At 54.8% G+C, this 25,273-nt stretch overlaps 1 protein-coding gene across 3 annotated transcripts in view; it reads right to left on the bottom strand.

Moving 5' to 3' along the window:
• Nucleotides 1-407: 407 nt before the first annotated feature.
• Nucleotides 408-25,273, bottom strand: part of TTC39A (tetratricopeptide repeat domain 39A) — a 45,781-nt gene continuing 20,915 nt past the window's right edge. For all 3 annotated transcript variants that reach the window (XM_040978563.1, XM_040978562.1, XM_040978561.1), the window contains exons 3-18: nucleotides 17,541-17,672; nucleotides 16,813-16,889; nucleotides 15,885-15,952; nucleotides 14,976-15,040; nucleotides 13,470-13,569; nucleotides 12,859-12,924; nucleotides 11,283-11,391; nucleotides 10,774-10,841; nucleotides 10,631-10,690; nucleotides 9,735-9,896; nucleotides 6,219-6,310; nucleotides 5,382-5,502; nucleotides 2,836-2,947; nucleotides 2,045-2,159; nucleotides 1,579-1,695; nucleotides 408-961 (exon numbers count right to left, since the gene is read on the bottom strand). In XM_040978563.1, coding sequence (XP_040834497.1) covers nucleotides 838-961; nucleotides 1,579-1,695; nucleotides 2,045-2,159; nucleotides 2,836-2,947; nucleotides 5,382-5,502; nucleotides 6,219-6,310; nucleotides 9,735-9,896; nucleotides 10,631-10,690; nucleotides 10,774-10,841; nucleotides 11,283-11,391; nucleotides 12,859-12,924; nucleotides 13,470-13,569; nucleotides 14,976-15,040; nucleotides 15,885-15,952; nucleotides 16,813-16,889; nucleotides 17,541-17,672 — 1,588 coding nt within the window. In that variant the 3' untranslated portion in view covers nucleotides 408-837. The remainder of the gene's footprint in view (nucleotides 962-1,578; nucleotides 1,696-2,044; nucleotides 2,160-2,835; nucleotides 2,948-5,381; nucleotides 5,503-6,218; nucleotides 6,311-9,734; nucleotides 9,897-10,630; nucleotides 10,691-10,773; nucleotides 10,842-11,282; nucleotides 11,392-12,858; nucleotides 12,925-13,469; nucleotides 13,570-14,975; nucleotides 15,041-15,884; nucleotides 15,953-16,812; nucleotides 16,890-17,540; nucleotides 17,673-25,273) is intronic.

Raw genomic sequence — 25,273 nt, 5'->3', positions numbered from 1 at the left:
ATCTAAAACATTTACAGTAGGCTGAGAATAACTGGCCTGTTTCTAAGAAATGAAAGAGCTGTCAGCCAATCAGAAGCTTCAGGGAACTACAGTTTTTGTTTCGTGACTGTTCCCAGTGTTTCGGTGTAGTTCACAGCAAGGACGCAGCGGGGTTCCAGGACCCTCTCTCACCTCCCCAGCTTCCGGCTTTGGCACAGAGGGCCCACATGGTTCGCCTATGAGGCCTTAGTATCACCCTTCCCCACTGGAGGAAACCAATCTTTCAATGGGTCTCCCAACTTCCTCTCACTAAAAAAAGCTGCTTGTTTGCGAGATTGGAAAGTTATAAAGGGACTGGAATGAAGTATAAGAAGTGGTGAGAGGCTGTGTCTGGCGTCCAGACCCCAACAGCATGGACGCCCGAGACGCTTGCTCAAGTTGGGCAGACATGTAGGCCTTTGGCATTCTATAGACACTGAACTCAGCTGACATAGGTGAAAACATAGATTTAAATGTATTGGTGGTTTGCTTTTTTTCTTTTAAAGTCAATTCTGATCCCATCAATGTATTTCTTAGGAAAATGTAAACTGTTCATACATTCTCTTAGACATCACAGTGAAAAACAAGTACCCGTATGTGTGATAGGGCAGGCAGAGGGCTCCACCTGCTCTGCCCTTGGCAAAAGGCCCTTGGCCACACTGGTGAAAATGCCAGTTTCGCTTCTGCACAGACACCCACAGTGTGCCACCCCCAAAGAGCACCGGTGGTCCCCAAAGGCAGGGTAGGGCAAGGGAAGGGGGTCTTCTGAAATGTTTCCAGGAGTGCTGTCCAACTGTCTGCCGGGAGTGCCGCACAGAGCTACAAGGACACCGAGGAGACCAGCGGTCTGCTGCCATTCTCTAGGGAAGACTTGGCCTGCAGTGTGGCTGCCTGGATCCGGAAATGTGTCCTTGACTCCATAGAATAGTTCTTGTAGTTTTGTCTGGAAGGAAGTAGAGACACGCCTGGTGATGTGGCTTGGCCCAGAGAGCCCTTCTCCCTCCACTGGAGCTGTGAGAGGCCCCACAGCCATGGGAGATTCTGAAAGCTTCAGTTCCTGCCTATGCCAGCCTTGCCCCTCAGCATTCAGCCTGGAAGGCTAGCCCCTCACCCTGGGTGCCATGCCCTCTGGAACCACTCTCAGCTCCGTGACATCCCTAAGCTTAAAGGACCTCAAACACCAATGGCTGGGACACAGGAGCATGGGATCCGCTGTCTTCCTAGGCACATGAGCTTGGAGCTGCAGCTTGGGGATGGCATGCAGGCAGCCCACGCAGCAGCTTAACCTGGTGTACCACAAGGCCAGCCCCTGTCTGGGGAGTAAGGATCCCTGGCCTGGAAGGCAGGAAGCCTGCGTCGTCATGCCAGGTCTGCAGTGGCCTGGTGACATGAACCAGGACAGCTCACTGCCTGCCTCTGGGATCCAACTGCTCAGTGAAGAAGTGGGGATCATGCCTTCCTCTGCAAGGAGCGAGCTGGGTTCATAGATGCAGCCTCCGCGGAGATAGCCACCCGTGCCCACAGGGAACAGAGGACAGACGGAGGTGACCCAGGCCTTACTTGGCAGATTCCAGAAGTTTGATGGCTTCTTCATTTCTGCCTTGCTCCATGAACAGCAGGGCCAACTCGAGCAGAGCATTGGGAATCAGGTAGTGGTCATATTTAATCTTCTTTTCACTGCAGAGTAGAGGGGGCACATGGTCCTTCAGGTTCTCTGCTTCTCTGGCACAGCCCTGAATGTCCTAGGCCAGAACACTGTGCCCAAGGGCAAGGGCAGGGAAGCTGACCTGCACACTCAGAGTGGGGGGCACCACCCACTCAACAGCACACATGCACTCCTGTAGTCCCACAGCCTGGTGCTGCTGAGCACTGGTTCTGAACTACCAGTTCCCTCCCAGGCCAGCACGAATCCCCCGCCCAGAGCCAACCCTGGTGCACAGTGGGTAGGTGGCAGCTGGCTAAGCCAGCCGCTGGAGAGGCCCTAAAAAGTGTCCAGGCCTGCAGGAGCAGTCATGTGGGCACTCACTTGGCAGAGATGCTCCTGAAATTGTCTTCGGCCTCCTGGACGCGACCCAGGTACTTGAGACAGAGGCCTTTCAACAGCTTCACCAGGCACGCATCATCCACTGAGAACTCATTCTCTGTACACAGGCATTAAAAGACAAGGTTTGCTCATGCCCCTACACTGCGCCTGGCGCGATAGCCTAGTGGTTAAAGTCCTCGCCTTGCATGCGCCAGGATCCCATATGGGTGCTGGTTCTAATCCCAGAGGCCCCACTTCCCATCCAGCTCCCTGCTTGTGGCCTGGGAAAGCAGTCAAAGATGGCTCAAAGCCTTGGGTCCCTGCACCCGCGTGGGAGACCCAGAGCTCCTGGCTGCTGGCTCTTGGCTCCGGATCGGCGAGTACTGGCCATTGCGGTCACTTGGGGAGTGAATCATTGAACAGAACTTCTTTCTCTCCTTCTCTCTGTATATCCGCCTTTCCAATAATAAATAAATCTTAAAAAAAAAAAAATCCCACACTGCTGGGGCCACACTCCCAACTCTTGGGAAGTCACCTTGAGCAGGAAAAACAGACATTGGGGCAGTGACAGCACAGTGAGGTCAGGAATGACTCAGGGGACTCCAGAGAGCATGAAGACCCACAGGAACCCTGACCCTGACAAAGGATAGTCAGAGGGACTAGCATTGAAGCCAGTCTGGAAAAACAAAGGATGGCTGGCAGGGTACAGTGAGGAAGGCCCAAATTGGCAATGGGAACCTGTAACCGTGGAGACCTGAGCTAGCCAGGCAGGTCCGAGGGCCTGCGGGAGTCACCTGGGCCCTTTCCCAGCATCTCTTCGGCCTTGGTGATGACCTCCAGCATCCCGTCTGTGAGCTCCCGCTGCTTCCCAATCACAGCATAGCCGTTCCAGATGTACATCATCTCCTGCAGGGAGGGCACAGGTCAGCCCTGGGATTCCTGTCCCGCTGGGCCCTCCCTGTCGCATCTGTAAAATGAGCACTCAGCTCGGAGACTCACTACTGAAGGCCCTTCTAGCTCTAATCTTCTGTGACATACTGCAGCCTAACCTAAGAGGTTATGGGGTTGGGAAACCCTGTCACTTACTACTGGGTCCTCACCTTACTCCAGTGTTGACTTGGGATGGGCCAAGGTCCTGACTGGTGTGTGCACAGCTGCCAACAACTTGCCATCCTTTTTTCACTCCAGGCCTCCCTGGGCATTGCTTCGCCCCCTGCCCCAGCTGCCTGTGTCAAAGCTCTTCCCAACCTGCCCCCTTTCTCCAAGAACTCCTGCTCCTCCTCCTTCCGGCAGATAAGGCACCCCGACATCCTGCAGGAACCTTAATTCACTGATGTACTTTAAGATTATAGAACTTAAGTCTGTGTCCCCTTCTCTATTTCCCTAAAGCAATGGTTCAATCATGGCAGCTCCTAGTCCATTTCCTTCACAATTAGATTACCATCTCATAGACTATAAAACATACCTCGAACACCTTTTTTTTTTTTTTGTCTTGACTGCCAGGAAGCTCAGAATACTAAATTAAATGTTCATCCATAGTAACTTGTTCACTTAAATAAGCAGTTCCTAAATTACCAAACCAGGAAATAAAGAGTGATTTGCATACTAGAAGTTCTAAGAAAGACACTGCTATGGTTTTTCTTACTATGCTCTAGGAAGAGAATTTAAGTGTAGGCCAATATTTCTCAAATTATGCTGTGGTTCTGAGACAGCAAATAATGGCTCTAAGCAAATCTATGCTAGATAAGCTTTGCTTAGGCCAGTCTTTCCCAAATGTTACTCACAGAAATAATTTTGGGCATAAGTAGTGTTTTACCTATCAAAGTTTGGGGAAATCCCCTGGAAATTCTTGGTGTCACTGTCACCCCTGTCCTTCCTACAATGCTCCCCTTTTAGCTGCTGCTGTGGTGTAGTGAGTAAAGCTGCCACCTACAATGCTTGCATCACAGATCAGCACGTGCATGTCCCAGTCGCTCTACTTTCTCTCTAGCTCCCTGCTAACGCACCAGGGCAGACCTGGAGAAACCTTCTAGCTCCCGGCTTCAGTCTGCCAAGCCTTGGCCACTGCAGCCATTTAGAGCGTGAACCAGCAGACGGGAGATTCTCTAATTCTGCCTTTCAAATAAATAAAATAACACTTAAAAACTCCCTTGCTCGTTTGATAATAGTATGTATATATTAATTCACAAAATATCCTTTACTTTCGAATATTCATGACGTAAGCTCCAAAAATTCTATGTAAATATTAAACTTTTATAAATATTTAATAGACCTTAGCAGCTGACTCTCATAACTGCTGTACAAGATGAGCGGTATATGTGAGGGTACTTTAAAAAGTTCATGGAAGAAAGGAACTTAAAAATCTTTACTTTGATGCAAAAAACCTTGAAACCTGTTGAATACTTTTTTATATGTAGTATGAATTTTCCATGAAAGTATTTAAGTGCTCTCCTATCTCCATTTTCCATTAAGAAAATCACTGCTGTATGAAATGGGCAAGAGATATATTAATTCTTAATTCATTTTACACTACAGCAAAAGGGAACCTACCTATGGGTACACAGCTGGTGAGGGGGGAGCCAGGCCGGAACCAGGTGTGCCTGAGCTGGCCTGCCTGCCTGTTTGAGGAATAGCAAGGATTCCCAACAAGCTGGAACCTTATCTAACGCCAGCTCAAATCCTGCAAGGAATCATGACTGAAAACATGGCTTCCGGAGCCAGATCACCAAATTCTGATTCTGACTCTCCAACCCGCTGACTGTGTGACCAACAGGTTAGGTCGTTCTTTCTGTTTCTCTGTTGGGCCTCACCACCCCCATTTGTAAGCGGAGGTCCTCATCATGAGGCAGTAGGCACTGTGGGGGAAGGGCCTGGAACACAGTAGATGTCCAGTCACAGCGCTGGCTCTTCCTGCTACTGTCAGCTCAGAGTTGACTGGGGGGGGGGGGGGGTGCCTGCCCTCAGAAAAGGCCGGCCTGGGCAAGAGGACAGAGCAAACAACGAAAATAACCATGATCAGACAGGCTGTGGAACTGGCCTGGCAAGGGCCCCGCCTGGGGAGAGAGGGGCGGGACTGCCCATGAGTGCAGCTCCTTCCACCTGCAGGTGTGCCTGCAGCCTGCTCACCAGTCTTCCAGCACCAGCCCACAGGGGTCAGGATCTTCTTAGGAGCCGAGCTGGCTGGAACTCCTCCGACTTCCTCCACCCCAGCCCCGGGAGAACTGTGAAACCCTCTCAGGTTCCCCCAAAGACATGAAAGACACTGCATCCCCCTAAAGGGGAGACTCTTACAGTCTAAACGAAACCAGAGGGCAGGACCAGTCCAGACCCTCCTACCCACCAGGGCAGGGACTGGCAAGGAGACAGGGTTGGAGGACAGGTAGCGTCTGGACTTCCGGATGGCAAACTTCTCCGTGGGTAGAGATTTGCCAGCAATCTTGAGCTTCAGGCCTGGCACAGCTCTACAAAAAGAGATGGGGTGGAGGGAAGGAGGGAATAGGTAAAAGCCATGCGAGTCTGAGGGTCCTCAGCCCACCCAGCTGCTGCATGGCCCCCGTCAGGAGGACACTGTGCTATGGGTCTGCACGTGGGGGCCAACTTTACTCAGACTAGCAGAGGGTTTGGGCTGCCCCAGCTGAGCTCGGCCCTACCGCCTTTAGAAGCCTTGGCCCCACTGCCCAGATAGGAGACAAAGCAGCCACTGGTTCTGGGTTCCGGGCCAGGCTCTCTCTCAGTGCATTATCTGGTTGATCACAAGCAGCCCTGCAGGTGGAGGCTGTCATTCCCATCTGATAGAAGGGTATACTGTCTCGGGCAACACAGCTGAGAAGCGGCCGTGGTTGGACTGTTGGTCCTGGGATTCCAACCCTGGGACTCTCTACAGCACTCCTCTGAGGATGCCAGGTTTAAGCCGGCTACACCGAAGCACCTGCCCCCATAGTGGCCACCCCTGTCCTGCAGACCAGCTGCCAGAGGCCTGCTAGCGGAGGATATTGTCCCAACTGGAACAACACCTGGGAGCAGATGGGAAGGGTTCCACAAAGGGCAGGGCTGCAGGGGCAAGGGGTTGCAGTGAAGCACTGACACCTCCAGCCATCCTAGGGCAGGCAGCTCAGGGTGCCTCTGGCAGGACTGGGTCACAGCGTAGGCCTTCCATGGGGACACTGCAGGGACCCACCGGAACAACTCCACCTCGTCATCCCCAAAAGGCTTGTAGTCCTCCTTCCCAAACATGCTGAGGTAGGCGGCCTTCATGTAAATGTAGGTGGCCTATGGAAAACAGGGCAGGGGTCAGGACGGAAGGCCCAGCCTGGCCTCAGGGGTGCCCTCAGTCCTCATCACCCTCAGCTCATTGGCTCCAGGCCCGGGGGCAGATGCTGAGGATGAGGAGAACATAGTAGTCTAGGGCTACAGCTGGAGTTCAGCCCAGGAGAAGCCATGTCAGGCTGCTGTCCCGTCCACTCCGTGTGGGGCAACAGGCAAAGGCCTGGTGGAGCGAGGCACTAGACCAGGGAAGGCGCTTAGAACTTCGGAGTGGGCCTGTGAGGGACACAGAGAGGAGTCGCAGACAATCCGAGCCAGGCCAGGGTGGACACGGATGGGCGTGTAGAGGTGGCATGACAGCCCTGGGCGCAAACAACTGTGAGCCGGACACTTCATACACAGCCCTCATCCCAACCCACGCACAGGGCCGGGGGGAGCCCGCCTCAGCTCCCGAAACCTCACAGCCAGAAGTGGCGGCTCCTTCCCCAGCCGCTCAGTCACCCCTCGCCACGCCCCGGCCCCACAAATCCCGGCAGGGGCAGCCTGGCTCCGTGCTGCCCTCCAGTGGCCAAGCCTGGTGTCACACAGCCCCGGCCTCAGCCAAGGGCACCTGAGGGCGCCAGGAACCCGGGGAGGAGCGGGAAGGGGAGCGGGACTTCTAGTGCACACACAAGGCCGCTGCCACCTGGCAGTCCCACCTCTGCTGGAGACCGCTCCTCAGTCAGCCTCTCCTGAAAACCGGAGGGAAAACGGGAAGTCGCGTGTGACGGCAGGCCGTCCTTCGGGGCCATCCTCTCCCTGCTGGCCTATACCTCCCGTCTCGCCGGCCTGTGGTCCTGAAGGCTCCCCTCACACCAGCCAGCCCCACAGGGATCCCTTGTTCCGGGCTGCCAGCGACACCTTCTGTGACAAGCCATCTCCCTTCCCCTTCATCTCCACGCTCGCCTCAGAGCTATCCCCCCTCACCCTCAGCGCACCTGCGCGCCCATCGTCCCAGGGCCCAGCAGCCCTGCACCCTCGCTTCCGGGTCCCTGACATTACAGACTCTGGACACAGGCTGGTTGCTGGGCTTCTCACCCTCCCCCGGCTAGGGCTCTTGTGTCCACTAGCCTGGAACAGGAATGGACTCTAGCGAGGCCCCAAACCACAAGGGCTCCCTCTCGCCCCATTCAGCCCTACAGCCCTGGCTCTTCACACCCCAGCCATGCCCTTCTGGGGCATTTCTGTCAGAGCCTTCCCTGCTCGCCCTCCCTGAGCCACCAAGTGCTGGGGAGGATGCAGTGAGCTCGAGCTGTGGCCACCCCAAGTTATGTCTGGCTTGTGGTTAAGGAAGATGGCCGCCATCTCTCCCGAGCGGTCCAACGTTGATTTTGCCTGATGACTCCTCTGAGATCTGTGCGAAGCCCAGCCTTGTCCTCAAGAGATCCACAGTAAATGCCAGCAGCGGCAGCGGCTCTCCACAGCACCAAGCCCCAGCTCCCTCCTCATCCTCGGCAGCCTCCGGCTCCTCCCAGGCCTCTTCCTCCTCTTCCTTCAGCGCTCCTCAGCTGGGTCCCCCAGGACTACCCCTGGAGCTCCTAGGCTCCCAGTTACAGCAGGGACCATGAGCCACTCCAGCTGTCGGCACTGGTGAAAACTCAGAGGCCTGCAGGAGCCACTCTGAGCAGTCCAGGCTAACAGGAAGGCGGGGCAGTGTACATGGCCTTGGCCTTGGCTGTGGCTTTAGAACTGGCAGTTAGTTGACACTGTGGCGCCCAAGTGCTGGAGCTGGGGAACAGCCAAGGCCCCAGAACTCAGGATGTTTCCACCTGGCTGATCACAAGGACACCTGAGGGGCACATTCCAGTGAGAGGGACCAGAGTGCTTGGTTCCAGGGAGGCCCGGCCCTGCCTGCCTCTCACAGCAGCTGGTATTCTCCCCAGGCACCCTTTCTGCCTTGTGGGTGAACAAACCCATTCACAGCAGCTCTGTTCTGGTGAGGGTTTGGTGGTGAGCAGGAATGGAAGCCAGGGCCTATGGACACGCCTACAAAGCCTCTTCCACAGCGGGGTGGTCCCAGGGCAAGCACAGCCCCCAAGGAGGCCTCTGAGGCCCATAGAACTGTCCTTCCATTGCCATCTGTCACTCACAGCTGTGTGGCCCAAGGTCACAGACCCTCTGTTAGCTTAGGGGTCCCTTGTGGGCCTCCCTGGGAGAGGGTGAGGGGAGCACAGTGCTACGTACCTGGCGAGGGCTTCATGAAAGCCCTGTCCCTCCCCAACTGCCAGAATGTCCCCTTTGTCTTTGCCTCCAGGCCACTGCAGCAGGAGGGATGGGAAGCAGGGACAAGTGCCACTCCCCCAGCAGCCGGGAGGTCACAGCCAGGTTCACAAGAGAGTGCCGGGAGAGCTTAGCAGTGTCTGCCACAGGCACGTGGGTTCTGTATGTAGACACACCAGGTCAGGTGTTCCCTGATGAGCTAGGCGATTGCCAGGCTGTGGCTTCCAACTGTGGTACATATCACTGCTATGACCACAATGGCTAGCACTTACTCTGTAAGTTACCGTGGTGAGTTTGACCTGGCATGAACCGGCATCTCTTTATCTTTAGCATCTCTGTAGTCCTATCCCCATCCTACCCCCCATGCCACTTCTAGGTGTCTGACTTCATTTTTCTTCTGGGAAGCCCCCCACCCCCTATTTCCCATCCCCAAGGAATCATTCCATTCCTTTATCCCAGGCATTGACATGCAAACTAGGTCAGGTCACTGAGATTCCACTGTGGACTTTGGTTGAAAGCAAAGAAGGGACAGGAGAGGAACAGCACCTGGCTGCCCTGTCACAGGAAGAGAAGAACCTTGCCATGCAACAAGGGTGTCACAGAGGACAGCACAGCCTCAGACAAACAGGATCTGAATCCCTGCAGCCAGCCCTCCCTGACGTCAGCCATGCTTAGGATTTCCACTCATCTGAGCCAGTGAGCCTTGTGTGTTTCAGACTTGCATAGTCCAATATGGTGGCCCTCAGCCCCACGTGGAGTTCAACTCAAATGATGAACATTCATAAAATGTTATAAAATGTAACACAGTGCTTCCCAGTTGCTTGCAGCACATGGCCAGTGCTCAGGGCCTATGTGTAGCCAATAGCTTCTATACTAGGACTGTTTGGAAACAGGCCACATCTCCTCCTCCCCCTTGGAGCAAACGGTCCTACAGCCCAGCACTGGTCTAGGCAGCCCGAGCCGTCTCTGTCCCTGTGTCTGATCATCACATCTGACAAGTCTCTGTCCCACACTCCCAGCCTGCAGCACTTTCCAGCACTGGGTCCTCTTAGTTAGACCCAGCTGACACAACCATGATTGGCTGGGTGGGGTAGTCGACCCCTTGGTGGGGACCTCTCAGTGTGGGTTAGCCTGACCTCCCAATATATCCTGATACTTGGTGTCTGCCCACCTTGGACCAGGAGTTCTCCTTGCTGAGCAGGTCGGCGTAGAAGTAGGCCATCTTCCACTGGCCCTTGTAGGTGAAGCACCACATCAGCTCCCAGTAGCACATGTGGTGGAACTGCTTCCAGTGCTGCTGCGCCTCACAGCACTCCTCAAAGCGCCTGATGGCCTGCAAGCATCCACTGGGTTAGCCGGGGATCTGCTGCCTCGCACCTCCACCCTCTCAAACACACCCCGTCCCGCCCCCTGTGCCTCCTCTGGGCAGGATGGCCAAGATGGAGGCAGGGAGCTGCGAGGGCTGACCTCCAGACCTAGGCCAGTTCCTGCCTCTCCTGGGATGGAAGGAGGGAATGACAATGGAGGGGACAACTGTCAATGGATGACCCAGCAATAGAATTACTCCCATGTCACTGAGCAAACGCCACAGGCTCCAACAGTTTCCATGAGGTTAGCTGAGCTGGGGCTGTCCACCCTGCTGCCTGAGGAAATCACCAGGAAGGTGGGCTGGAGACCCCAGAACTCCATGCTGCAGAGTCTGTCTCGGCCCCCTGCTTCATGCTAGGGTGCCAGCACTGCAAGCCTCTCTCTCCCTGACACCAGCACTCCACTCACCAGAGTGCAGAGTAGCCTCACCCAAACAGGTGGCCCTTCTCTGCCCTCTGCCTCCCTCGGGCACCTTCCTCACAGGTGCAAATCCTACTCTCTTAGTCAAGATCCTACCCACCACCACACCACCTCCCGGGGATCTTCCCCGACTGCCACTATGGGAGTTGCCCCTCTTTTTTTATTGGCTGTCCTCTGAGCCCCCCACTCTCTCCAAGAAGCCAGGGTGAGGTGGGGAGGTATCTATGTAAATCTAACTTCCTACTGGCCTGCGAGACCCCAGCAAGCCCCATCACTCACTGCGTCTATGTTGCCTTTAATGGCTTCAATCCGCCCTGCGAAGAACAGGAAGATGGCGCCCTGCAACGACATTCATGTGGGTCCCCGTGGGTCCCTGGCAACCTGGCAGGCCCAGGGGTGTCGTGCAGATGGCGGGAGCTCACCTTAGGATAGCGGTTCAGGTAGGGTTTTAGCAGCTTCTCTGCCTCCTCGATATTGACATTGCCAGTACCTGGAGGGTCAGGGGTGGACAGTGTCACCACCATCGGCTCCTACAACCCTTTCAGCAGCCTACCAGGTGTTTCTCTGGGCCTCTGTGAACCCTTCTGTGAAATGGGCATCATGATGCTCCCTACTCCAGGATGATATGAAGATTCCCTAAGATGATGCAGAAATGGCCCTGGCATATCACAGGCCCTGGTAAGCAGGGGCCTATGGTCGCCCCTGGCTATGCCCAGACCCACAGGGTGGGTGTCCACAGCCCTATAAGGAGGGCACAGCCACTCTAACACATAGATGCAAGCTGAGACTGGAACACAGTCACACTGCAAGGAAGTGGGTGGTGAGCAGGGAAACCCCAGGATACCAGACCCAATTCTGCCATGATCCACAGCCCCATGCTATTAGGGACAGGCAACCCCGGAGCCCCTGGCCCTCCCATGATGGCCCCTACCAAGCACAAAGGTGAGAAAGGTATGGTAGCACAGCAGTAGCATGACACACAGCACGGCACGGAAGCTGTGGCCCGACGCGCCCTCCTCCAGCTGCAGCAGCCCGTAGTCCTAGGGAAACAGGGGGACAGGGGCAGAGCCTGAGCTGGTACTCGGCAGCAATGAGGTGCGCTGGAGTTGGGGCCCAAACTCTGGAAGCCAGGGGCAGCTGTTCCCAGGCTGAGTGACCCCAGCATCAGAGTCTGTAGCCTCAGCTCACTTCCAAGGCCAAGGGCAGACAGTTGGAGAGGCGAGTACAAACGTTTGGCTAGGTCTTAGTGTCACCTATCTCTTCTCCCATGCCTCCCAGTGGGTGCCTGCTAGGCTGCCCTATGACGGCACTGAGCACCTGGGTAGCCTGGGACTGGCTGTTGGGAAGTGGATAATCCTAACCACAGGTGCCAGGCACAGACAGGGCTGAGGGCGGGGGAGAAGGGCTGGGAGTGGGACAGCTTCCGAAAGAGCAGCCCCCACTGATCCATTGTCTGTACTCTCCATCCGCCCTCCTCTTGTCCTTTCTGAAGCAGGGTTCCAGCCTGCCTCACCCCTCCACTGCCTCCAGGACCAAGATGAAGGCCCAGCTGGCCAGGTAAATGGTGCCACACTGGCTCTGACCCAAGGGCCCTCTTAAAATGAAACAGGAAGGGCTTTTCAGGGCCTCAGCCCATGCTCCCTAAGGCTCAGGCCACAAGTTGCAGACAATAACCAAGACTGTAGGACCCACGTACAGGACAGAGAGTCCCAGCAAGGGGAGGGTTTTTACCTTCTCAGCCCCAGCAGAGAACCTGGGTTTGACCACATATCCCCCTGGGCTCTCATGAAAGGCCTTGGCTTTGTCATGTTTGCCTTTATAATCAGGCTCCTCTCATGCCAAATCACATGGGTTTGTGTGTAATAACATTTCCTTTAATAAATGTACAAGTCACCTAACAGAATAGTAATTTATACATAGCAATATAGAGATCTGTATGGTCTGGCATCGTGGTATAGCCAGGAAGGCTGCCTCCTGCGATGCCATCATCCCATGTGGGCACTGGTTTGACTTCCTATCCAGCTCCATGCTAATGCACCAATACTCTGTCCCACTTCACAAAGTCTCTCTGGGGGTGATAACTTCAACTAGGACGCCTGTGGTGCCGAGTTCCGCTTCTCCTAACACCTGGTGGGCACTGGGGTTTCTGCAGGCATCTCCCAGGTGAGGAGGCTGTACAGGGACTAGTCCTGGGGGCAAGACCTTGGTCAAGGTCTTGACATGAGAGGACGGCTGACAGGCGCAGGGCCAGGAGGCGCAGGGCTGACAGGCGCAGGAGCCTCACACCTGTCAAGCTCCCAGAAGGTGATGTCAGACTCCCGCACTGGTTGCCCTCTCTCACACACACACCCATCCCTGGACCCCCAACCCCTGGGTCCCCCACCCCGCCCTGGGAGGTATGCAGACACTGTGGGGCCTGAGCTGGGACTGGTAACCAAAACCCTGCAGCAGCTCAGGCCCACCTGGGCCAGCCCAGCTTGTCTGGGTGCCAGGAGGCAGGTGGTTACCTTATTTCCTGAAAACCCCACAAATTCCAGCAGCCGCAGGATCCGAGTGGGAAGCATGGAGAGTGTCTGTAAGGACAGGGTGAGGGGTTGTAAGGGGTGCAGAGGACCCCAAGACCTGCTCTTTGAAGAGGTCTGCTTATCTCTCTCCCCAAACGCACACTCACACCTCGAGAAAGGCCCCCAGACACTGAGGGGAAGTGTGGGCTCTGACTCTCCCCACCCCCCCCACCAGTGCTCCCTCCTTACAGGTCCACTCTCACCTCACAGTGTCCCCACCTGGACACTCCTAGCATCCTCTAAGATCCAAGTACTTCCCCCACCCCCACAAGCCTCTCCTTCCTTCCCTGACACTGACAGCACCGAAGCACTAGCTCTCTAGGCACAAAGCCATTTTGGAGTGATGGAGCAATGGAGCACAGCATTTGTGATAACTTCAGGTCCGTCAAAGACTCACTCCATAGGGAGGACCCTGATGGCTGGCTGGCAAGCGTTAGGCTTCACCATGGGACAGGAAGCCCGGCCTCCCCAACCAGGCCTCTGCAGTGGCAATGTGCAGGCAGGCAAATGCAGGGCAGATGGGTCAAGCGGATCTGCAGGGGGGGCCTGCTCACCAGGTTGAAGGCTCCCACGCCGAGCTTCACTCCTCCCTCAAAGTGCCTGTGGCTCTCTCCTTTGCAGTACTGAGAGGACTGGACCAGGCTGTCCAGCTCCCTGTGGGAGACAGGTGTGCCTGGTACAGCCTCATGCTGGAGGCTGAGGGTTGGGGCTGTCCCAGCTGAGCCCAAGAAGGACCCCCGCCCCCCGACTGGCCTGTGAATCCCCTGGAGCCACAGCTGCCATTCTAAGAGCTGACACCTGAGGAATTTCTGCCTCCCCACCACCACACACGCCAAAGCATGTGCTGCCTCCTGTAACCACAGGGCCTTTGAGATACTATGAAGTCCAGAGGGGCACCTGAGCCCTGCATCACTGACATCTTAGGCTCATGGCTCTTTGCAGACAAAGGAAATTACCCTGGGCATTACAGGGCGTTGAGCAATGCCACTGCCTCTGCCCATCAGATGGCCAGCGGACCACCAAAACGTCTCCAGACTGTGCCAAGTCTCTCTTAGGGGGTAAAGTCAACCCCAGGTAAAATCCACTGAACTAACTCAAATGCCCCCTCCTATAGGAAGCCTTCCTGGAGCCTCTTGGGATCTGAGCTGCTTTCTCCTGGTCACGAACTACCCAGAGCCCAGAGCGTGGCCCACTTGGGCCAGGAGAAAGAGGTTACCTGCCTCTCTCATGGGCCATGAGCATCTCTGGGGCTCTCAGTAAGCACTGAGTGGGGCCTCTCTGGGCCAGCACCCCATGACAGTAAAGAGGAACATGGGTTTATTCCCAAGCACACCTCTATAGATATGGAGGGTAGAGGGTGGGGAGGGCCTTCGAGACCCCCTGGGGTCTGGCCCGGTGGAGGCGGCCTCTGAGCTGAAACCTGAAGGATGAGGTGTGGCCAGGGGCAGACAGAGTATTTCCAACAGAATGGACAGTGGCATGTCCAAAGGCCCTGAGGGAGTCCGAGGTGTCATAAGGTGGGAGTTATGGCAAGAAAAGCAGGACAAAGCTCCCAGAGTGACACAGCGAGGTCTTAGGACTTGACTCAAACAGCAAGAGAGCTGGCAAGAAGTGACCTGGCAAGGTGTGTGCTGTAGAGACATTGTGCCAGCAGGAAAGTGGAGGGGCAGGGACACGTTTGGATTTCCTGGGACAATCCCAGCAGAGGTCCCCAGGTCAAGCGCCATGCACACAATGTGTGGCACATTCGACCCCATCAACGGCTACCCCCAAACTCCCAGTGTCTCCAAGAAGTCTCACCACGGGGCAAGGGGAGGGAGAGACAATCACAGATTTATTCCTGCAAGGATTCAGGAGTAGTTCCTGAAAGGACTATTCCCAAACCCTCTCCCTAACTCCTCCAGCGGCCAGCTGTTTCTGCATCTTCACCTCCCCCTTTACAGGGCAGGTGCCCAGCAGGCCCTCAGGGACCCAGATGAGTGGCTGTGGCCAGAAAATCAGGCCCTCTGGCAGTCATGGCCCCAGGGCCCCAGTACCAGCCGGCCAACCAGGCCACTTACTTGTAGGTCTGGTAGCTGTTGCGAACCTTGATGCCACCCTTGATGAAGCTCACCATGTTCTCATCCTGCAGGAGACACATGAGTGAGCACCAGCCCCGGGGTAGCTGTGGGCTCTAGAGCGACCCACGCCAGACAGTGAGCCTTCATCCCGCCCCCCATGCCTAGGTTCATAAGGGATCCCCTGGGGAGTGGAGGCAATCAGCCAAGTTACACCTCTCCAGCCTGGGTCTAACAACTGCCCAGGGCACACCCAAGCCTCCTTTCCCAGCCTCACAGACAATCATAGGCAGGCTGGTTAGCAGAGCCACAGGAAGTGTTGGTGGAGAGGAGGATGGGTACTGATTTTGGAAATTAGAATTGCTTGGAGGTTTTTTTTTCATTATTACAGAGAGTGGGTATTTATCCAATTTGTAATTTAAAGCACCAGGCTTGCCTGTATGCAGTACAACAGGTTAAGCCACTGCTTCCTGGGTTCATATCCCAGCTTAGCAATTGCTGGGCATGTGACCTCAGGCCAGTGCATCCTCTATGCACTCCCCTCGCAGGCCTCCCAGGTGCTGATTAAATAATACATGAAAAGGTAGGTGAAGACAACGTGTAATGTGTGTGATGCATACCAACTGCACACCTGCTACGTTGTAGGTGCCACAAGCATCTGTTGACTGAATCAAGTGCAAAGCAAGCCACTGTTCCCTCCCCCTGGGGTGGGGGGTGCTTAACTGGAGTGCACTCAATGATGGGCAGGAAGCACCTGCAGCCCAGGAGGAGGAGGGAAGCCTGTCAGAGCCTGCCCAGGGTCAGGAGCAGCGGGCTCCTGAGCCTCAGCCCTCAAGCAGATAGACAGTTGTGGCTGGGAATGTGGTGAGGCAGTTTCTAAAACTGTGGCTTCCAGCAAGCGGGAGCTCCTACCTGCAGGAAGGTCAAGGCTGCTCTCTGCAGCAGGCACTCGGCGTAGCAGACCTCCGCGTGGATCTCCTCTGTGGGGAGAAGACCACAGCCCTGCGGCCTCCTGGGATGCTAGGTGCGCAGCTCATGCTCGGTCCTGCTGTCCCCCAACCTCCTCCCAAGCAAGGGAAGCCTGAACTGCCACCTGCCCCCACTTGTACCCCAAATGTAGGTGGGGCTCCTTTGGGGTGCTCAGCCAGGTCCAAGTTCACTCCTATCTCTCCCAAGAGCTGTTGGCCAGCTCCCTCCCTCCCGCTAAGGTTGTGGCTTAGGCTGTATTGGGGGCTGTCTGGGTGCTATTGAGGCCACATGTTGAGCTGCTTGCAGGAAGTGCAGCACTGGTTGCTGGGATTTTCCAGGGCTCTCCAGCAGACTACAATATCCTCCCCCACAGGAAAGAGTCCCAAATTGCCCAAGGTTGGGATCTCCAGGACTGACTGCCACATGTGCTCAGGGCATCAAGACACCCTACAGGCCACAGCAGCCCGTACCGTCCCTGTTACTGCCATCAGCTTGCCCTGTCCCAGAGTCAGCTTCTATAACACACACTCTCTGAAGGCACACATGAGCACAGACATAACATAATCCTAAGCTTCCCTCGGCCTGAGCAGCCAAGTCCAGGGCCTGGGGATAGCACCTCCTTTTCCTCTACTGGGGTCCTTGTCTTATAAGCAGATCTCACCTACTCCCAACTCCTTGGCCAGAGAGCGCTTGCAGAAGGGCCCAGGTGTGACCCCTCTGGGTCCCAGTAAAGAGGCCAGGGCCTGACCCTCCCCACGCTCAGGCACTGCCAGGGAGGGCGACATGTCTCCATCCCTCACCCCCACCCCCGCCGGTGGCCAGGAGAAGGTGCCTGGGCTTAGTGGGTGGGAGATTGCCACTGACGCCGCACCTTCCGTGAACTGGTCCATGGTGGGCCGGTGCACCAGGTTGCTGAAGGAATCTGTCACGGAAGACTTCCTCCGGTGCCTAGGGCGGAAGCGGGCTGCAGGTCACTTGGGGATGGTGAGCACGTGCCCAGCCCAGGTCACCTTTCTGCCACCCAAGTCCTGCAGCAGCAGCACTGAAGGGGACATCACAAAGGCTTGGGGGTCAGAAGGGTCACAGTGCTATAATTTTGGCAAAAAAAAACAAAACAAAAAACAAGCTACTTTGTTGCTCTGAGTCTCAATGCCATGACAGTCTGTGCCTGTCTCCCTGGCTGGGTGGTGTGGACAGCGAAGTGGCACAGGTCCAATGACTTCCTCAGTCACCAGTGCCCAGCGAGGGAGCGAGGGGCTGCCAGGTGAACGGTAACTTGGCTGGTGCCTGGACCCCCAGCTTGCTCAGCTCGCTCACTCCAGGGTGACTGTGCCAGATGCCAGCCCTGCCTCAGTGACTGGTGTCCTTAGGCAATGCCCAGCACAGCTCTGGGACATGTGGTCATCACATCCAATGCCGAGAGGAGGGAGGTCAGGTCCAGGACAGGCCCTACCTGAGGTTGTATCACGACAGTTTCCCGGGCACTGCGGGACACAACGTTTTTATCCAAAAGAAGCAGCACTGGGTGTCAGGACAGGTCAGAGGGACAGAAAGGCAGCTCTTGCAAGCTCTGTCCCTGGCCCGACCCCAAGCCCTGACCTCTGACATAGCGACTGGGCTTCCTTCATCATGTTTCCGGCAAGCAGGATGTCCTGCGGGTCAAAGGTCATCATGGCCTGCATCTCCAGGATGGTGGCGTATGTCAGTGAGTGGTACATACTCTCCTTGGTTCTGTAAGACAGAAGGGACATTGAGAGCACAGGGTGGGCATGGAGTGGCGGCACGGCAGGTAAGACTGTCACCTGTGGTGCTGGCAACCCATATACAAGGGTTCAAGTCCCAGCTGTTCCACTTCCAACTCAGCTCCCTGCTAGTGTGCCTGGGAAAGCAGCAGAGGATGGCCTGGGTCCCTGGATCCCTGCACCCATGTGTGAGACCCGGAAGAAGGTCCAGGCTCCTGGCTTCATTTCAGGAATGAATCAGGAGATCTTTCTTTCCCTCTGTGTAACTCTGCCTTTCAAATACACAAATAGGGCCAACCACAATAGCCTAGTGGCTAAAGTCCTTGTCTTGCATACCCCAGGATCCCATACACGCGCGGTTCTAATCCCGGCAGCTCTGCTTCCCATTCAGCTCCCTGCCTGTGGCCTGGGAAAGCAGTCGAGGATGGCCCAAAGCCTTGGGACCCTGCACCCACATGGGAGACTCCTGGCTCCCTCCTGTTTTCAGATCGACTCAGCTCCAGCCTTTGTAGTTACTTGGGGAGTGAACCAGCAGATGGAAGATCTTTCTCTGTATCTCCTTCTCTCTGTAAATCTGACTTTCCGATAAAAATTAAATAAATCTTTTTAAAAATACATAAGCAAATTTAAATTCTACACAAAACAAAACTACTCCAGGGGTTCTGGATCTCACCTTTATTTATCTATTTTTTTAAAGATTTGTTTTTATTGGAAAGGTAGATACACAGAAAAAAGGTGACAGAAACATCTATCCTGTGGTTCACTCCCCAGATGGCCACAACAGCTGGAGCTGAGATGATCTGAAGCTAGGAGCCAGGAGCTTTTTCTAAGTCTCCCATACAGGTGCTGGGTCCCATTCTCTGCTGCTTTCCCAGGCCATAAGCAGGGAGTTGGATAGGAAGTGGAGTAGCGGGGACACAAGCTTGTGCCAATATGGGATTTCAGTGCTTGCAAGGGGGGAATTTAACCAATTGAGCTGTCACATCTCACATTTTGTTCCCAGGTCTTTTTTTTTTTTTCCTTAGGATTTATTTTATTTTATTTTAGAGGCAGAATGACAGAGAGATGAAGAATTAGAGATCTTCATCCACTGGGTCACTCCCCAAAGGACTGCAATGGCAGAACTGAGTCCATTCAAAGCCAGGAGCTTCTTCCATGTTTCCCACATGGATGTAAGGGGCCCAACAATTTAGGCTGTCCTCCAGTGCTTTCCCAGGCACACTAGTAGGGAGCTGGATCTGAAATGGAGCAGCTGGAACTCAAACCATCACCCATGTGGAATGCCAGTGCACAAGCAGATTCTTACCCTGCCACAGTTGCAGCCCTCTTCCTGCCGAGTGATGCTTACTGATTCCCCAAATCCACATCCGTTTGGCAGGAGGGCAGCAGCACGGCTGCTAAGAGCATGGCAAAGACCTGGACTGCCATTCCCAGTACCAGGGCCTGCTTCACCTTCCGTCTCCATGGCCAATAGGGTGCTCATGTCCTGTCAGTGAGAGCCTTTCCCATCCCATGCTGCACTCTCAGGGCTACCGCAGCTCCACTGCCTGCATGTTCTCATAAGCCACCTGCAGCCACCAGCATCCCATCATCTGACCTTGCCACTCACTGGGTGCTTTGTTGGCTCCACCAGGTGGGGGGCCTGCCCACCTCCTTTCTTGCTGTATCATGCCTACCTGGGAGTCACTGCACCCCACACATTCCCAGGTCTCTGGCCATGTTGTTCCCTCAGTTGGCAATGCCCTTCCCTGACCTCAACACCTAACTGTTCATAAAGGCCCTCCAGGGCCTCCAAGACCACTGGGAAGAGGGGACTCTGCCTGCCAAGTGTCTGCCATTGGGGCTGTGCTACACCAGGCTGACATTGGGGTTGTATTCCACTCTCCGGCCACAGAGCTTGGGGCACCGCACTGCTGCCATCGGCACCCTGAGTTGAGTACCCTACCTCCCTGCAGCTCAACTGAACGGTGTCTGGGATGGAGGGAAGGTGACTGCTTAGTCTAACAGATGCCCATCCTCTCTGCACTTGGCTAAGTCGCCTAGGATTCGGCTCCTGGCAAGCAACACAATGCAACCTGCCTGGGTTGTGCTGGCCAGGGGGCATGAGACGGATGGCTCCCTCCCGGGCCAACACAGCAGGTGTGGGTGCTCTGTTCCCCTCCCCAGAGCCCTCGTTAATCATTTACAAAACGCCCAGCTCCAGGTGTGTGCTGGGAACGTCAAAGGAGGGAGAGATGACTAAACTTTACAATGCTGGGAACGTCAAACGAGGAAGAGATGACTAAACTTTACAGACAGCGTGACTGCACAGTCATGTGACTTGACCCGTGTCCCTGCCTCGCCCCTCCGTAAAGCTCCTCTACACAAGTGTCCCGCAGCTGTTTCCATCTTTGCTTCTGAAGGGAATAAAAGCCCCCACCCTCAGTGGTGGACAGGGAACTTCTAAGCTTGTGGCAAGAGCTTCACAGGGGAGAGCACAGCAACTGTGGGAAGAGCTGGCTGCCTCTAATGGGGGCAGATCTTGAATTTCAGAGTCCCTTATGTGCAGGTTGAATCTTGGCTTTGGGGCTGTCACTGTGGGATGGCAAGATAAACCTCTGCCTGTGGTGCCAGCATCCCATATGGGTGCCAGTTCAAGTGTCAGCTGCTCCACTTCCAAATCCAGCTCCCTGGTAATGCACCCGAGAAAGCAGCAGAAGGTGGCCCAAGTTTCTGGCCCCTGCAGTCATGTGAGAGACCCGGAAGAAGCTCCAGGCTCCTGGCTTTGGACCAGTCCACCTTCAGCCATCGCAGCCATTTGGTTGGAAGGACCCCCTCACCCTCTGTCTCTTTCTCTCTCCTTCCTCTTCTCTATGTAACTCTGCCTTTCAAAAAAAATTCACTTTGCTAGCCCCAGATGCATGGCCTTGGTAAGTTTCATGGCCTCTCTAAGCTTAATGTTCTCCCCCATAAAATGAATATAGTCATCCTTTTGATCTAGAACTTTGTTTGTTTTTAAATTTTATTTATGTATTTAATGTATTTGAGATGTACACACACACAGAGATTGTCTACCTGCTGGTTCTCTCCCTAAATGCCTGCAACAGCCAGAGCTGGGTTAGGCCAAAGCCAGGATCCCAGAACACAATCCAGTTCTCCCACTTTGGTGTCAGGGACCCAGGAACTTCAGCCATGGCCTGCTGCCTCCCTGGGTGCATTAGCAGGCAGCTGGGTCAGAATTGGAGCAATCAGAACTCCAACAGGACACTCCAATGTGAGACGGGGGTGTCCCTGGAGGCATCTATGAGGCCAAGCACCTGCCCCTTCAGGACCTTCTCAGGGGCAAGCCACACAGCAGCGCTCATTGAGAGTCCTCTGCCCTGCCTGGGCTGAGGGTCACATCTCTACACAGGGCTTCCTCCATGGAGCAGGCCTCTGGCACAGGGGCTGTGATGCTGTTTGGGCAGGCCACATCTCATATCAGAGTGCCTACACTTTGCTTCAGACTCCAGCTTCCTGCCAGTGCACACCTGAGAGGCAGCAGGTGATGCCCCCAGCAGTGTGGTCCCCGACACCCACACTACAGTTTCCACACTGGATTCAGTTCTGGCCTCCTTGCTTCAGCCTGTCCCAGCCACTGCTGCTGTGGGCGTCTGGAGGATGAACCGGTGGGTGGAAAGTCCACGTCTGTCTCTCAGTTCCTTTCAAATCAAAGTAAATTTTAAAAATCCCAATCTATAAAGCAACAAGTATTATAAACCCAAGACAAAAGAAAAAGATATTGTAGCAAAAATCCAGCTAGTATGCATAGATAAAAATAAAAAGTCAAGTAGGTTTGCTTCCAGCTTGAAACATTTGTTTATAGGTGATTTTAAAATGTGTATTCTGGAGGCTGGCACAATGGCACAGTAGGCTAAGCACTCATCTGCAGTGCCAGCACCCTATATGGGTCCCAGTTCGAGTACTGGCTGCTCTACTTCCAATCCAGCTCCCTGCTGATGACCTGGGAAAGTCGGGGAGGACGTCAAAGTCCTCCCTCTGCTAGAAATAGCCCTCTTCATCCAGCTGACCCAGAAGACACTGATGGCTTCTGGCTTTGTATCAGCCCAGCTCTGATCACTGAAGCCATTTTGGGATTGAACCAGCGGATAGAAAATCTCTGTCTCGGGCCCAGTGCCGTGGCTTAGTGGCTAAAGTCCTCGCCTTGAACACACAGGGATCTCATATGGGTGCCGGTTCTAATCCTGGCAGCTCCACTTCCCATCCAGATCCCTGCTTGTGGCCTGGGAAGGCAGTCGAGGATGGCCCAAAGCCTTGGGACCCTGCACCCATGTGGGAGACCTGGAAGAGGTTCCTGGATCCTGGCTTCGGATCAGTATAGTATCGGTCATTGCACTCACTTGGGGAGTGAATCATCGGACGGAAGATCTTCCTCTCTGTCTCTCCTTCTCTCTGTATATCTGACTTTCCAATAAATAAATAAATAAATCTTTTTTTAAAAAAAATCTGTCTCTCCTCTTAGCAACTCTGTTTTTAAATTAAAAAAAAAAAAAAGTCCTAAGAAAAAAAGTATATTTAGGGGTGGTTGATTGTAGCAGGAAATGAAGTTACTACCTTCAGATGAGATCGGGTGCGTTCAGGGTGGTATGGCCGTAGACAAGTTACTACCTTCAAATCCATATCCTAGGACTGGCACAATGGCCTAGTTAATCCTCTACCTCCAAGTGCCAACATCCCATATGGGTGGTGGTTTGTGATCCAATTGCTCCACTTTCCATCCAGGATTCTGCTTGTGGCCAGGGAAAGCAGTAAAGATGGCCCAAAGCCTTGGGATCCTGCACCCACGTGGGAGTCCTGGAAGAGGCTCCAGGCTCCTAACTTCACTTTATCTTGTCTCCTGCCATTTATGGCCATTTGGGGGGGCACACCAGTGGTTGGAAGGACCCCCCTACCCTTTCTCTCTCGGAAGTGAACCCAAGGATGGAAGATCTTTCTGTCTTCCTTTGTGTAAATCTGCCTTTCCAATAAAAAAAAAATCTTAAAAAACTAGAATCCGTGTCCTATATCAGGGTGCCTGTGTTCCAGTCTCCACTCCATTTTCAACTCTAACTTCCTATTACTCTACACCTTGAAGCAGCAGGTGTCCGCTCAAGGGAGTCCCTGCCGCCCTGCAGAAAGCCAGGATTAAGGCCTGGGCTCCTAGCTTCAGCCTGGCCCAGCCTTGGCTTTGTTGCTGTTTGGGGAGGCAGCCAGCAGATGGAGGCTCTCTTGCCTCCCTCAGTCTCAAATAAAATTTCTCTCACTTTCAAATAAAACTAATTTAAAAATTTTTTTAAATCACTAAAATTAAGCAGCACATTGACTCATCTCCCAGTCTTCAGCTCCTGCCTCTTCCTGCCCCCACTGCAGGTCTGAGTCTCACAGCTCAGCTGCACCAGCCCTGTGCCACCTGCAGAACCCAAGCTGCTGCTGGGCCCAGGAAGAGGAACTACCCCACCCAGCAACTGGCAAACAAAGTGGAATTTCTGGTCTGAGGTCCCAGGCCCCAGTGTGCACCTGTAGCTATGAATCTTGGCCCCTCCCCAGACTGCCACCTGGAAGCCCCTCAACTCTGAACTGGACTAGAAAATGGGATATAGAGGTATGCCACCCCATCAGAAACTCTATTTACTTTGTACCCCACAAGTTCTGGTTTCCACACATGGCACCCTGCTGAGCTGAACCCAGTTTTGGCACATGGTGTCCATTGGGGTCTCATGTTTTGGGCTCCAGACCTGCAGATAGGACAGGGAGGGCTCCAGAAAAGCCATCAGCGAGTAGTGTTGGGGCCAAAGGCTCCTGGCCACCTGCAGGTCAGCTGCACCAACGGCCTCAAGCCCTTTCTTTCTCAACCAGTGTCCAAGCAGCAGGCCAGCTTCTTGGTAGCCAGCCTATCCTGCCTTGTAACTACCATCCGGGCCTAACCCCAGTGCTCCTTCCTGTTCCACCCTGTCCCTGCCAAGGGTTTCACACTTGCCCAGGTGGCTCCTCTCCCTCCCCAAGTCCCAACTCCATCACCATGAGCATTCTTGCCATGCTGCTCCCTGGTCCTCTCAGTTGTCCCCTCATGGCCCACTTCTCCAGCTCCAGCCACTTCCAGGGGCTCCACACACCCAGTGCACCTTGTGTCACCTGCCTCCTCTTGGCTGGGGCTGGCTTCAGCTCTCCCAGCTCAGTCAGCCTGGCTGTCTCCAGTGCCAGGCTTGTGCATAAGCCATTCCCTCTGTCCAGAAATGACTCTCTTGATCCGGCTGGCTCCTTAGCCAGGCAACTCATAAACATCACTGCTAGGTCCAGCCTTGCAGGTGGGGAGTTTGTGTGGCAGCATGAGGCCTTGTTACAGAGTGGATAATAGGGTGTTCCCCAGAGGTCCCCATGTCAACAGCTTGGGCCCCAGAACCTTGTGTTAGTGAATTAAAGGTGGAAATCAATCCAGGTATGGTGCCTGGTGACAAGGCTTGGGAAGTGGTTAGGTTGAGACGGGCTGTTGAGGGGAGCTCCTGGGGTGGAGTACTGATATCTATAAGGAGAGATACATGCAGGGGTGTGCCCTGTGTCTCTGCTGGCCACATGACTGTCCCCCTGTGGCCTCATCAGATGCCCGAATCAGTTGGATCTTGGACGGAAACCTCCAAAAGCGTGAGCTGAAATAAGAGGCTCCTTTCAGACTTCTTAGCAGCAGTAATACACAGCTGCTCAACACGGATCCCACACTTGGCTTAGTCTGCTGCCTTGGCCTTGTGACTCTAAATTAATTTTGTATTGAATGAGTGGCCTGCACTTCCCTGCAACCACACTTGCAGCGCAGAAAGCCTGATGGCCAGCCCCTTTACCACATGTTCTTGGTGCTGGTTTCACTGTGTTCTTGCTGCAGCCCCCATCTTGTTCAGTGTTGCAGGCTCCGTACCTGGCACAGACAAGCCACATGCGGGTGCCTGGGAGGTGCGGCTGAAGTAACCAGTGACAGCTTCACAACCAACCTGCCCCGGGGACATACCTAGACCCTGTCTTTGTCACACGGAATGGCTCTGCCCCAAGTCCTTGGGATGCCCCCTTCTCCTCCACAGCCTCCCTCCCTTCCTGCTGCCTGCTGCCCCAGCCTCTCGCTGTCTGCTGGTCCCTCCGCTCAGCTCCTTCATACCAACTCCAGCTCTGTCAAAGCACTCGATGCCAAACCTGCAACTTGCTGTGGCTTCTGGCTGGGAATGGCAGCCTGGGGGCCACCCAACTGCCACCACGCAGGGCTCAAGCATGCAGCACCTGGGCTGCAGGACCAAGCCTGGGCAGTCATCGCACTGCTCAGAAACACTGCTCCCCCTCCTCTCGCCCCCATCACCGCCTCGCCCCCAACTCTCATGAGATTCCTGCCTCTGCCCTCAGAAATCCCAGGACAGGCAACGTCCTGCGTCCTGGCCCCTACACGTCTCCATGCACAGCCCTTATGCTCCTACATGTGCTCCTTGGACAGGCATGAGCCCCGCCACCTTCCCCGTGCTGGGGCAGCCCCTGGCTCTGTTGGGGATCCACAAGCATGAGCAGCCAGCACATGGCTTGAGGGGCAGCATGGGCCTG

This window comes from Ochotona curzoniae, unplaced genomic scaffold (assembly GCF_017591425.1).
Source record: "Ochotona curzoniae isolate NIBS_2020 unplaced genomic scaffold, NIBS_Ocur_1.0 contig_291, whole genome shotgun sequence".
Lineage (NCBI taxonomy): Eukaryota > Metazoa > Chordata > Mammalia > Lagomorpha > Ochotonidae > Ochotona > Ochotona curzoniae.
Note: the sequence above shows the minus strand (reverse complement) of the source record. Positions and strands in the feature narration are given on the sequence as shown.